Raw genomic sequence first — 11,027 nt, forward strand, 5'->3', positions numbered from 1 at the left:
GGCTCCTTCCTCGCGGCGATTTCAGCGCTCGAGGCGCTCTTGGGAAATGGCAGCGCTTCCTTTTCCTCCCCTCCCTCCTGCAAACCGCTTCTGCCGGTGACTCCCTTGGTGGCCGGGGGCGATTCCCCGCTGTGCGTCCCCGCCAGCCGTGGTCTGTCGCAGGGACCGTCTCCGTAGACCCGGAGCACTGTGCTCCATCCCATCCCGGGTGGATGGGAGCGCTCCTTCCCTTTCCCCAGCTCTGGGAATCCCACTTGGGTGGGATTTGCACCACGGTGCTCTGTGAGCCCCCAGTTCCTCCACCCCTGAGCTCCCACGTCTCCTAGCCCCCCATCCTGCTACAACCCTCTCTCGGCTCCRTTTAATCCGCCGTAGGAGTAGGTCCCTTGAGGAAAACCCACGCCACGGCCACCAGGGCTTTGACAGCATCAGCAAATCTTTATTAATGGATGGGGGAAGCGACGGGCCGCGTGGGGAGGGAGGCAGCCGCGGCGGGGGCCCCGGTGCTGCTCAGTGGTGGTGCTGCTGCTGGTGGTGGTGCTGCTGGTGGTGGTCCTCGCAGAAGTGCAGGTGCTCGTGGGTGGCGATGGTGACCCGCACGATGAGCAGCATCACCTCGCCGAAGCTCAGCTGCTGGTTCTTGTCGGTGTCCAGGTCCTTGAAGATTTGGTCCAGGGAGCTCTGGTTCTTCACATGCTGCAAGGGAAGGGGCAAGGGGGGAAGGTGACGCTCCAGCCACATCCCAGCCCCGGTSTCCCCCTTCCCCTGGGACTCACCCTCAGGTAGTTTGCAAGCTGCTTCTCCACCAGAAGCTTCATCTCCATCTTGCTCAGGGTATCCTTGTCCCCCTCCCGCCTCGAGTACTGGTGGAAGACATCGATGATGGTGTCGATGGACTTCTCCAGCTCGGAGAGTGGTCCCTGGGCTGTCTGGCAGGTCTGCAAGGAGAAGGATGGAGGGGGAAATGCAGGAGACCAGAGGGCTGCTGATGCTGCCCAGCAAGGCTCCAGCATAACCAGCACAAGCTGGGAAGAGCTGCTGGCCAAACAGCTGGAGCTACCACTGGAGCCAACAGCTCAGGCAACCCAAGCGAGGCCGCAGGGGCAGGATCAGCGGTCTGCAAACTGCTCCAGACCTGCAAACGAGAAGGGAGGGTCCCCAGCAGCCCTCAACTCACCTTGCTCATCTCGGCAAAGCGGCAGCGCGGACTTGGACCGGAGCGGAGATGCTCGCAGAGCAGCGGCTCTTATAGCCCGCCCGGCTGCCCCCCGCTTGTGAAACACCCCCCGTTTCATCCAGTTCCAGTCCGCGCTCACGACATCGTCCTGCGTTGCCTAAGGCCGGGAGCTGCCACTTCCTCAAACAGGTCTCTGCGGCTCTTCCCGCACCGCCGGAGCATCACGTCCCGGCCGGAGGCACCCGGGGCACGGTGGCATCAGTGACMCGGCTGCAGCTCATACCCGCTCCCGGAGTGTCCCCTTCCCCACTGCTTCCATCCAGCCTGGTCTATGCTTAGAGTTCGGGGCGCTTTTCATGCACCCCCCAGGAGGAGCCCCCAGGGCCACCCCCGACGGGTGCAGAGCTTCTCCCCGGCCCAGCACCCACCCGTGCAACATGGAGCCAGTTTGGGGACCCCGGCTGGCCCTGGCACCTCCCGTGCAGCTGCCACCAAAGCCGGTTTTTCCACCGTCAATGTTTTCCCTCAAACCACAGGGCCAGGGTGGGGCGCAAGGTGTATTTTTATTTTTACCCAGACCGCTCATCCTGGGCGGCTGCAGCAGCAGCAGGACAAGATTTGCTGGCACCGTTTTCTTCAAGCATGTGTCAGGCCGGGCCAACAATGCGCTGGGCCTGGGGCCCGTGGGTCCAGCCGGGCGCTGCTCGGCAGGCCCGTGCGTGGGCAGCGCTTTGCTAAGGGGCCGCGATGCGTTTCCCAACATTTCGGTGCACGGCAGGGCCGGGACGTTTCACAAGAGGGCGGTGGGCACCAGCGGCCGCGTTGCGGAACGGTGGCAATGCCAGGAAACTGCAGCTCTTGCGGTCTCGGCATCATCGCGGGGCTTTGGGGCCGCCCCCAGGCGCTGCAGCCGGCTCCGTGCGGGATGAGCTCGGGCACGGAGCAGGAAGGAATGGGAGGCGGCTGTGGCGGGTGATAGACCTGGCACAGGGGCCCTGCACCAGGGAGCTGTGCGGGTCCATCAAGGGGCGTTGGGTGATGCAGGGGCTCGGGGGGAGCTGGGGGAAAAAGCTGCGTTTTGAGCTTTCCTCTGGAATTTGGGGACAGCGGGGTTAAATGCATTCCCCATCTGGTGGAAACTCTTAATGTGCATTGGGAAAGCATCCTCCAGGACGCACCAGGAGCCCCCRGCCTGTCCTGCAGGTGGGGACCCCRTCCCGCTGTGAGTTATCCTTGTGGAAATTAAAGCCTTTTCTTGGTCATTTTGCACTTTGGTCATTCCGCATCCGGAAGAGCCTGGGCACGAACGAACTGAACCCACTTCCCGTGGGGCGGGTGCAGGCGGAATAGGAAGGAGACGGGGGCGCTTCAGGGGATGCTTTATTGCTCGGCGGGATGGGAGCTGCGGGGCAGGAGCCGCAGCCCAAGGCTCCCGCGCTCAGTCGGCCTCCTGCCCGCAGCGCTCGCTGCCGTGGCTGATGCGATGGGCGTCATCGGCCAGCTTGGCCAGCACGATGCAGAACTCCTCGAAGGAGAGCTCGCGGTCCCGGTTGACGTCGGTCTCCTTGAAGAGCTTCTCCAAGTAGCCGTGGCGGCTCCTGCCCTGTAAGAGGCGACAAGGGTGGGTTTGGGAAGCCGCGTGGCCCCCCGGGGCCCCCCTCTGAGTTATGAGCACCCCGAGCTCGCCGCACTCACGCAGGCAGCCAGGAAGGTGGGCGCCTGCTCCGTGAGCAGCTGCTGGAAGTCCTGGGAGCTGAGCAGGTCGAGCTCGCCCTGCCGCGCGCTGTAGCGGTGGTAGACGTCCACGATGGTCTTCAGCGCTGTCTCCATGCTGCAGTTTCCCGGGAGCCGCCGGGGCTGGGAAAGGCTGGTGGCAGCGACGGACATGGCCGGGCACGTGGATACCTGCGGAAAAACCCRCGGCGTCGCAGCGGAGCCTCTTCCCAGGGGGAGGCTCCCGCCGGATAGCGGCTCCCGGGCACCCGCCTCTGATTGTGGCTTGCGCTCGCTGACCTGACGGCGTTGCACAGACCGGCCCCGCGGCGCCTATGAGTCCATAATAGGCCTATAGACCTATAATAAACCTCCAGATCTATAGACCTATAATAAACCTCCAGATCTACAGACCTACAATGAACCTCTCGACCTATAAAGGGCTAGTTATTTAAGGGCATGGAGGTGGCTCGGTGATGGACCTTGCCTCTCCATCCCTGATGTCCCTTTGGGCCGCCAAGCGCGCGTGCCGCTAGCCCCACCGTGAAAGCACGGTGGCTTTCCAATGGCAAAAAGCCCCGTTGCAGCCCAAACCGCCCGGTCCCGCGCGGTGGCCGCTCCGCGGAGCCGCGCGAGCCCGCGCGCTGTCACCTACCTGCTGTCGAGGAGGTCTGGGGGACCTGGCTTGTCTGCGGGGAGCCCAGGGCCCTTTTATCCGCCTCGGAGGCCTCTCTCATTAGCGCGCGTGACGCACCGGCGACAAGCAGCAGCTTGAGCTGCCCTTTCCCGTACCTGGAAATTGCAAGGTGGGAAGTCACCTCCCCGGCGCCCGTTTCCCGGTAGCGCCCACCGGGGCGGCCGCAAGCGCCCGCGGCCAGGGGCGATGCTGGGCGCGCTTGTGCAACCGCCGYGTGCACCGGGACGGGCCGGGCTGGGACCTTGCAGGTTTTGTGACATTCTGGGGATATTTGGCCACGCTGAGCACGGAATCGGGGACAGCGGCGGGGGGKGACACGTGGACGGCTTCCCCCCCGCCCAGTGCTGCACATGGGCTCCCAGGCTCTGCACCCATGGCAAGGCCAGTGCGTGGTGAGCACCAGCGCTGGTGCAGGTCGTATCCACCCCACGCTATGTTGCTTTTCCTCCATGGTTTCCTCGCCCCTCATTCGTGCTCCCGTCTCCCTTTTGCTCTGGAAACGCGGCAGAGGCTCCGAGCAAGAGCCCGGGCTGTCGAGGCGCCGACATTGCCTCTTACCCAGCAAGGGTTTTGCAAAAGCAGCTCAATGGCCCTGCTGTTGCAGGGGACAAACAGGTCCTGGAAGCAGAACAGGTACTGGAAGCACAATGAAGACATTGTGGAGCAGGGTAAAAATAGCAGCGCAGGTTACGGGAATAGGGCAGGGACGGGAAGAAACGGGAGGGTCGCCGCTCCGGGCGGAGGCGCTTCCCCACCGGCRTCGCTCACTCAGGGCATCGTCCCCTCTCCTGCCCTGCCCGCGGGGGCTGCCGGCGGCGTGGGGGGGTCACCTGGCTCCCCGGCTGGGCTGGCACTGGGGGACAGGGGCCCCACGGCCCGGGGCATCTTCCTGGGGCTGGGGGAGCCACGGAGGGGAGCTGGGGGGAGACGGCAATGCAGCGAGGCAGGTCCTGGGCAGCGAGGGCCCCCCGATGTCCCCCCTCGCKCCGGGGTGCAGCCGGTGCCTCGGGCCCTCCAGGGCTGAGTGACTCCTGCTCGGGTCGTTGCAAACCCCAAGGGAGAAGGAGCCGCTTCCCCTCTTTGGTGTCCCCYGCCGTGGGGGCTCATGAGCACGGTGCCACCGAGGAAAACTCTGCAGTTTGTCCCACACGCTGAGCCGAGCCTCACGAGCACCGCGTCCCTTGGTCCCCAAGGAGAGGTGGCAGGACGTGCCAGAAGGCCTCTGTGACCCCCCTCCCCAGGCCCCCGTGAGCAGCATCTGCCCCATGCCAGGGGCTGGGGTGAACACGTTGCCCCCTCCCCTGCCCTCCTGAGGCAACAGGACACAGACCCATTCGGTGCTGGGAGAAAGGACCTTTATTTCAAGAGCAGACACAGACAACGGGATAGGAATAGCACGAGGTCTCGGACACGGTCACCAGGACCTGCTTCAGAGCTAGTGGCCATGACCATGGCCGTGGCCATGACCGTGGTCATGGCTATGGCCGTGGCCATGACCAGGCTCATTGGGATCCTTGTGGGATCTCTTATGGGCTTCCATGACGACGAGCATCAGGGTGCTCAGGAACTCGGTGAACTTCAGGCGCCCGTCGTGGTTGCTATCGGCCTTGGAGAAGAGCTGCTCCATGTAGGCGTCCGCGGACAGGCCAGGCTGCAACGGGACACCCCGGAAAAGTGAAGCTCRGCAGAGCCCGGGGCTCCTTCTCGGCCAGCCACCTCCATGGGTGACCCAAGGAACCTCYTACCAACCCTCCCCAGGAGCCCTTACCGGTGTCGTGTTGTCCAGGAAGGGCTTGGCCGTGTCCTTCAGCAGCGCCTTGAACTCGCCGCGGTCCAGGTAGTCATCCAGGGGCTTCTTGAGGGCRTACTGGTGGTAGACATTGACGGCGCACTCCAGGGCGAGCTCCAGGTCGGTCTTCATGGTGCTGAACCTGCGGGAGAGAGGATGAGGAGGGCTCGGAGGRGCCTCCGGAGCGGGCGCCGCGCGGCCGCCCCGCAGCCCCCGCGTACCTGTGTGGCGTGGAGTGGCGGTGCGGGCGGCGCTGCCGGCGCGGCGCCTCTTATAGGTCCCCGCGCGCCCGCTCGGCACCCCTCGCGGCGCCCAGGGTGGGAGAGGCCGGCGCTTGTGCAAGGCCCCGGCCGGTAGCTCCCGCCCGGCTCCGGGAAGCGGCGGCTCCCCAGGGCGGCGGCGCCGGGCGCCTCGGGCCTGGGAGAGGCCGGGGGCACCSGGGGGACAGGGTCTCTTGTGCAGGGAGCTGCAACCGGGTGGGTTTTGGCAGGGGGTAGCGGGGGATTTTCTCGCTGGGAAAGGTTGGGCAGAGGTTAGGGAAAGGTTGTGCAAAAGCGGTGCAAGCCCCAGCATGGATTTGCCGATTCTGGGACACCAGGATGTCCTGGAAGGAGCAGGAAGGAGCCAGTCGGGACCGTCCCTGCACAGCCCCGGGTGGATGGGCGGGACGTGGGGCGCGTTGCGCCAGCCGGGACACGCGCCGGCTGTCCCCGAGGCGTGAATGGGTGCGCGGCACCCTCGGAGCGGCCGTGCCCGCCGTCGTGTCGGCACCGCGCGGCCCCCGCGGGGGGCTCCGCCTCCCGCCACCCRTGGGGACACCCTGGGTGATGCCGGGTGACGCATCCCGGGAGCTGGGGCTCTGCTGGAGCAGGCGGAGAGCTCAGTCCCCCTGGGAATATCCACGCTATTCCCAGCTCTGCCACTGCAATCCGCCACACCCAATCCCTGCACTGGGCCGTGCTCCTGCTCAGGAGCCCCCCACAAGGACAAGAGGGTCCCCTGCATCCCCCCCCAACCCATTGGGAGCTGCTGCCCCCCGTCCTGTCCCCTTCAGGTCTCGGCAAGGACAGGACCAGGATGCGGCCCTGACCACAGCTCTGCTTCCTCCCCTGTCCCTCCTCCTCCTCAGCACCCCCCTCCCTGGATCTCCCACATCCTCATCCCCCCTGGCCCAAAGGAGAGGAACAAAGCAAATAAAGCAAGAAAATCAATGACGACCATGATGCTTTATTGAAAGAACAAAAATAACCCGAAACTTTACAAAAGGGACTTTATTCCCGCCCCGCCCCCCCGCCGCCCCGGCCCCCCCGCTGCGGGCGGCTCCGCTATTTGCACTCCTTCAGCGCCTCGTGGTAAATCATGGCCATGGCTCCCAAGAAGGTGACGTACTCCGTGAAGTTCACTTGCTCGTCCTTGTTGCGGTCCAGGTCGGCCATGAGCCCAGCGATCTCGGCCTCCTGCAGCTTCTGGAGCGGGGAAGAGAGGCGGGAGTGGGAGAGCGGGACGCGGCAACGGGGCGGCGCAGCGGGATGCRGCGGCCCAGCACTCACCGAGCCGATGGTCAGCTCCTTCTGGATGAGCTCCTTGAGCTCGGCCTTGCTCAGCGTGTTCTTGTCCCCCTCCTTGCCCGCGTACTTGTGGAAGATGCACACCAGGAGCCCGATGGCCTGGTCCAGCGGGGCTGCCATGACTGGAGGCTGCAGGCGAGCGGGGTGAGGGGGGCAGTGCCGGGCCCCCCGCCACGGCCCCACATTGCCGCTGTTATTCCCAAGAGGCGGGGACGAGCAAAGGGGATCGACGCGGTAATGCAGGGAGCCCCAGGGCGGGACAGCCCCGTGCACATCTGGCAGGGGCTCGTGCACATCTGGCAGGGGTCCGTGCACATCTGGCAGGGGTCCGTGCACCTCCGGAGCCGCCCGGGGAGGGGGCGGCTGCGGGGAAGGCGGCAGCGAGGCACTTACCGGCGGGAGCGGAGCGGCGGGACGGGCCGGGCCGGCTCCTCCTCGCTCTTATAGAGGCGGCGGGTCCTCCCCCGGCGGGGGGGGGGTTCGCGGGGAGCCGCTCCCGTCCGGGCGCCGCCCTCGGTGCCCCCCCCTCCCCGTTCCACTCCCCCGGCATCTCCCTGCCGGGCTGCGCAGCGCCGGGAACGGGGGGGCTGCACCCGCCGCCCCCGCCGGCGCCCGCGCTGCCCCCGGGAGCCCCGAGCCGCTGATAACGAGCAGGGAGCTCGGCCTCGCCGGGAGCTCCGCGAGGCCCCGGCCCGGCRCCGGGAGCGGCCGCCCGGCCCGTGACTCAGCGGGGCAAAAATGCGGCCCGGCACCACCCGGCCCGGGTGACAGGAGCTGCCGGGGCTGCCGCTGCCCACCCCAGGGCCGCCTTTGGGGACAGCGGCCTCTGGGGACACGGGGGGGGACACGGAGACCCCAGCTCGCTTCCCCCGCTGCCTCTCGTCCTTGCAGCCCCGAGGTTCGGGGGTGCCGGGAATCCCTCTCCGCTGCTGCGCGTTTCCCGACCCCGCCGGGCTCCTTTCCCTGGCGCTGCCTTGCGCAACGTGGCTGTTCCAGGCTCCGTGTGGCCTGCACACATGGCCGGAACCGCAGGGAAAACACGCCAGCGTTCCCACAGCTCCTCCTGGAAACCTCTGGAGCATGGGGAGGAGAACCCTTTGGGAAAGGGGACGGAGCCAGGAGAGATCCCCCTTCTCCCAGCTCCCTTTTCCAAAGCCTGTTTTGGCCCAGCGCCCTATTAGGAAGCGGGTGCAAATCCTAGCGTGGGGAGGAGGCTCCAGCTGCGGGAGGAGCCGGAGCCGGGATCAGCAGCTCCCACAGCCCGGGCTGCTTCCCAGGAATCCGGGAGCTGAGCCAGGAGCCAGGGGACCCCAGGCCCTGCCTCCCGTCCCACCTGGGCTCTTCCCGAGGCTTTGCCTGCTGCTCGGAGCAGCTTCGTGGGAGCATTTCCATGGAAAATTCTGGGGCGAGGGGGGCAGGAAGAGGCTGCCCGTGAGTCACCCGTCTGCTCTCCCTGCCCACAGAGCCCGCAGAGCCGCTCGGAGGTTTCAGCAACGCTTTTATTGCCCTCGTGGCAACCGGGGCGGAGGTCGGGGAGGCCGCGCTCACTTCTTGCGGGTCTGTGGGGCTGGGCAGCCCTTGAAGAACTCGTTGAAGCCCATGGCCACGCAGGCCATGAAGCAGGCGAACTCCTGGAAGTCCAGCTCGCTGTCCTTGTTGTGGTCCAGGTCGTTCATGATCCTCCGGAACTCGTTCTCATCCATCTGCTTCTGCGGGGGGGGGACAGAGCGGAGCAGCTCAGCGCCTCCCACCCCTGCGTTGCACCCTGCRTGGGGCTGGTCCCCCCCGACACCCTTGGGTGTCCAAGCCTGCGAGGAGGGTGCGGGAGCGGGCAGCGCTGCCRGGCTGGGGACGGGAGCATCATCTCCCCTACTGGGAAATCTCCACAGCTTTGGTCCCCCACCACGATTTGAGCTGGAAACCACAAGGGGAAGTGCAAAAAAATATGGAAGTGGGGGGGGAGGGGTGAAAGGGGAGAACYTTGGGGTTGTTTTGCCAATTAGAATATTTCTAGAGGGATTTGGGGGKTTGAGAATAGCTGGGTTGCCTTCTCGCATGGGCTTGCTGCTGCTGCCCAGGGGCTCTGCTCTTCCTCCCTCTCGTCCTCCTCCTCTTCCTCCTCCTCCCTGGGCCTCAGTTCCTCCCTTCCCTCCATCCCAAAGGGGGTCTGCGCGTGGCCGGTAGCTCCTGACCATCGCCCAGGACGGCGCGGGGGTTATCCCGGCGGGAAGGCGGCACTCACGCTCCCAAAGACGGGCAGCTCCTTGTTGAGCATCTCCTTGAGCTCGGCCTTGCTGAGCTTGTACTTGTCACCCTCGCGGCCCGAGTACTTGTGGAAGGTGCAGACCATGGTGGCCAGCGCCTGCTCCAGGGAGGAGGCCATGGGGCGAGCGGAGGGCAGAGGCAGCGCGTGGGCTCCGAGCGCGGCGCTGTGGGTGCCGCCCGGGGTGCGCGGGTGCTTTATACCCACCGCCCGCGGCGCCCCCGGGCTTTCCCAGCGCCCCGGTTTCACCCACACCTCATTTTTGCCTAACGGTCCATGTGATCCAATTAGCGGCCTCTGAGGGGGGGCTTTCCTGGGAGTAAACACAGTTTGCTGCTCCCAGTGATGCAGGGGATGCAGGAGCACAGATTTGGGGTTTTTTGGGGGGGAAATCTTGATGTCAAGGGCTGCGCAGCTGCTTGGGTTGCTGAGCGCATTTGCCTGGATGCCTGAGCCTGGTGTGAAGGGTGGGGGGATTGGTGTGGAGCACCATGCACGCATGTACCGTGCACCAGTGCAACGTGCACCATGTACCCACGTGCTGTGCACCATGCGACCATGCAATGTGCACTGTGTACCATGCACCATGCATTGTGTAGCATGCACCCATGCAGCGTGCACCATGTGCCCACATGCTGTGCACCATGCAACCATGCAATGTGTACCATGCCCCGTGTACCATGCACCTATGCAACGTGTCCCATGCATCGTGTACCCACATATTATGCACCATACAACGTGCACAGTGCCCTGTGTACCACACACCATGCACTGTGTACGATGCACCCGTGCAATGTGCACCATGCACCCATGTACTGTGCACCATGCAACCATGTAACGTGCGCCGTGCAACATGTACCCATGCATTGTGCACCATACAACATGCCCTGTGTACCACACACCTTGCATTGTGTACTATGCACCTGTGGAACACGCACCATGCACCATGTACCCACGTATTGTGCACCATGCCCCGTGCACCATGCCCTGTGTACCACACACCATGCATTGTGTACCATGCACCTGTGCAACGTGCATCATGTACCCACGTATTGTGCACCATGCAACCATGCAATGTGCGCCATGCCCGTGCACCATGCACCTGTGCAATATGCACCATGCGCCCACGTATTGTGCACCATGCAACCATGCAATGTGCACCATGCACCATGTCCCCACGTATTGTGCACCACGCAACCATGCACCATGCACCTGTGCACCACGCATGGTGCACCAGGCACCCACGCAACGTGCACCGTGCAGCCCTGTGCACCTGCCGGCGCGATGCCCGCCCCTGGGCACCCGCTCCCCACCGCGCCGGCCCCTCTTCCCACCCCGGGCACCCGCGGTGGGAGCTGGCGCAGGGCGCAGCCTGAGTCACGCTGCAGCCCTGCCCGGTGCAGCGGGATTCCTGCGGCCTGACTCAGCCTCAACGCGGGAGGCCGGGCCTGGCYGCGAGGAGGAAGAGCAGGAGGAAGGCCCGGCCCCCCGCTGCCCCTCCCCGGGAGTCTCCTCGCAGTGGAAAATCCCCGGGCGTCATGGGGATCRGGATGGGGCTCCAGGACATCCCGTCGGGCTAGGAGATCCCGGCACCCCCATATCCCCGCTTAGCCACCCCCCATCTGTGCCCCCCCCGATGTGTCCCCTCCTCTGTTCCCCCGCTATTCCATAGCTCATCCCACGGGAAGCCAAATCCTGCCGGGGGTGGCGGCGGGATGAATTCATCCCCGTCCCGGGGTCCCTCTGGTTCCATCTGGGCGGCGCGGACCCCCCATAGCGGTGCCCCCCCCCCGAGGGATACCCCCTCTCCCCGTGAAGTG

General features: G+C 65.5%; 5 protein-coding genes across 5 annotated transcripts; all 5 read right to left on the reverse strand.

Annotated features, from left to right (window-relative positions):
- Window positions 1–461: 461 nt before the first annotated feature.
- LOC112954117 (protein MRP-126-like) lies at window positions 462–1,213 on the reverse strand. The gene is made up of 3 exons (XM_026047261.1): window positions 1,178–1,213; window positions 777–938; window positions 462–696 (listed from the first exon to the last, which is right to left on the reverse strand). Exons 1-3 carry the CDS (start codon window positions 1,184–1,186, stop codon window positions 511–513), a joined length of 357 nt encoding a protein of 118 aa, XP_025903046.1. The 5' UTR covers window positions 1,187–1,213; the 3' UTR covers window positions 462–510.
- A 1,402-nt stretch (window positions 1,214–2,615) lies between these two features.
- Window positions 2,616–3,064, reverse strand: LOC112954107 (protein S100-A7-like). Its single transcript, XM_026047249.1, has 2 exons — window positions 2,873–3,064; window positions 2,616–2,780 (listed from the first exon to the last, which is right to left on the reverse strand). The coding sequence occupies exons 1-2, from the start codon at window positions 3,062–3,064 to the stop codon at window positions 2,616–2,618; spliced, it is 357 nt and encodes a 118-aa protein (XP_025903034.1).
- Window positions 3,065–5,022: 1,958 nt separating this feature from the next.
- Window positions 5,023–5,508, reverse strand: LOC112954103 (protein S100-A9-like). The gene is made up of 2 exons (XM_026047245.1): window positions 5,356–5,508; window positions 5,023–5,238 (listed from the first exon to the last, which is right to left on the reverse strand). Exons 1-2 carry the CDS (start codon window positions 5,506–5,508, stop codon window positions 5,023–5,025), a joined length of 369 nt encoding a protein of 122 aa, XP_025903030.1.
- Window positions 5,509–6,666: 1,158 nt separating this feature from the next.
- Window positions 6,667–7,070, reverse strand: LOC112954112 (protein S100-A6-like). The gene is made up of 2 exons (XM_026047255.1): window positions 6,927–7,070; window positions 6,667–6,842 (listed from the first exon to the last, which is right to left on the reverse strand). Exons 1-2 carry the CDS (start codon window positions 7,062–7,064, stop codon window positions 6,702–6,704), a joined length of 279 nt encoding a protein of 92 aa, XP_025903040.1. The 5' UTR covers window positions 7,065–7,070; the 3' UTR covers window positions 6,667–6,701.
- Window positions 7,071–8,488: 1,418 nt separating this feature from the next.
- LOC112954114 (protein S100-A2-like) lies at window positions 8,489–9,327 on the reverse strand. Its single transcript, XM_026047256.1, has 2 exons — window positions 9,187–9,327; window positions 8,489–8,653 (listed from the first exon to the last, which is right to left on the reverse strand). The coding sequence occupies exons 1-2, from the start codon at window positions 9,325–9,327 to the stop codon at window positions 8,489–8,491; spliced, it is 306 nt and encodes a 101-aa protein (XP_025903041.1).
- Between the last annotated feature and the right edge of the window lie 1,700 nt (window positions 9,328–11,027).

The sequence above is a fragment of the Nothoprocta perdicaria genome, unplaced genomic scaffold, assembly GCF_003342845.1.
Source record: "Nothoprocta perdicaria isolate Ctin4 unplaced genomic scaffold, notPer1 scaffold_485, whole genome shotgun sequence".
NCBI classification, from domain to species: domain Eukaryota; kingdom Metazoa; phylum Chordata; class Aves; order Tinamiformes; family Tinamidae; genus Nothoprocta; species Nothoprocta perdicaria.

Coding starts and splice junctions, on each gene's coding strand:
- LOC112954114 (XM_026047256.1), bottom strand. CDS start 9,327: ATGGCCTCCTCCCTGGAGCAGGCGCTGGCCACCATGGTCTGCACCTTC. Junction 8,654..9,186: donor AGCTGCCCGTCTTTGGGAGC/GTGAGTGCCGCC, acceptor CCCCCCCCGCAG/AAGCAGATGGATGAGAACGA.
- LOC112954107 (XM_026047249.1), bottom strand. CDS start 3,064: ATGTCCGTCGCTGCCACCAGCCTTTCCCAGCCCCGGCGGCTCCCGGGA. Junction 2,781..2,872: donor CCACCTTCCTGGCTGCCTGC/GTGAGTGCGGCG, acceptor CGCCTCTTACAG/GGCAGGAGCCGCCACGGCTA.
- LOC112954117 (XM_026047261.1), bottom strand. Junction 697..776: donor AGCTTGCAAACTACCTGAGG/GTGAGTCCCAGG, acceptor CTTCCCTTGCAG/CATGTGAAGAACCAGAGCTC.
- LOC112954112 (XM_026047255.1), bottom strand. CDS start 7,064: ATGGCAGCCCCGCTGGACCAGGCCATCGGGCTCCTGGTGTGCATCTTC. Junction 6,843..6,926: donor AGGAGCTGACCATCGGCTCG/GTGAGTGCTGGG, acceptor TCCCCGCTCCAG/AAGCTGCAGGAGGCCGAGAT.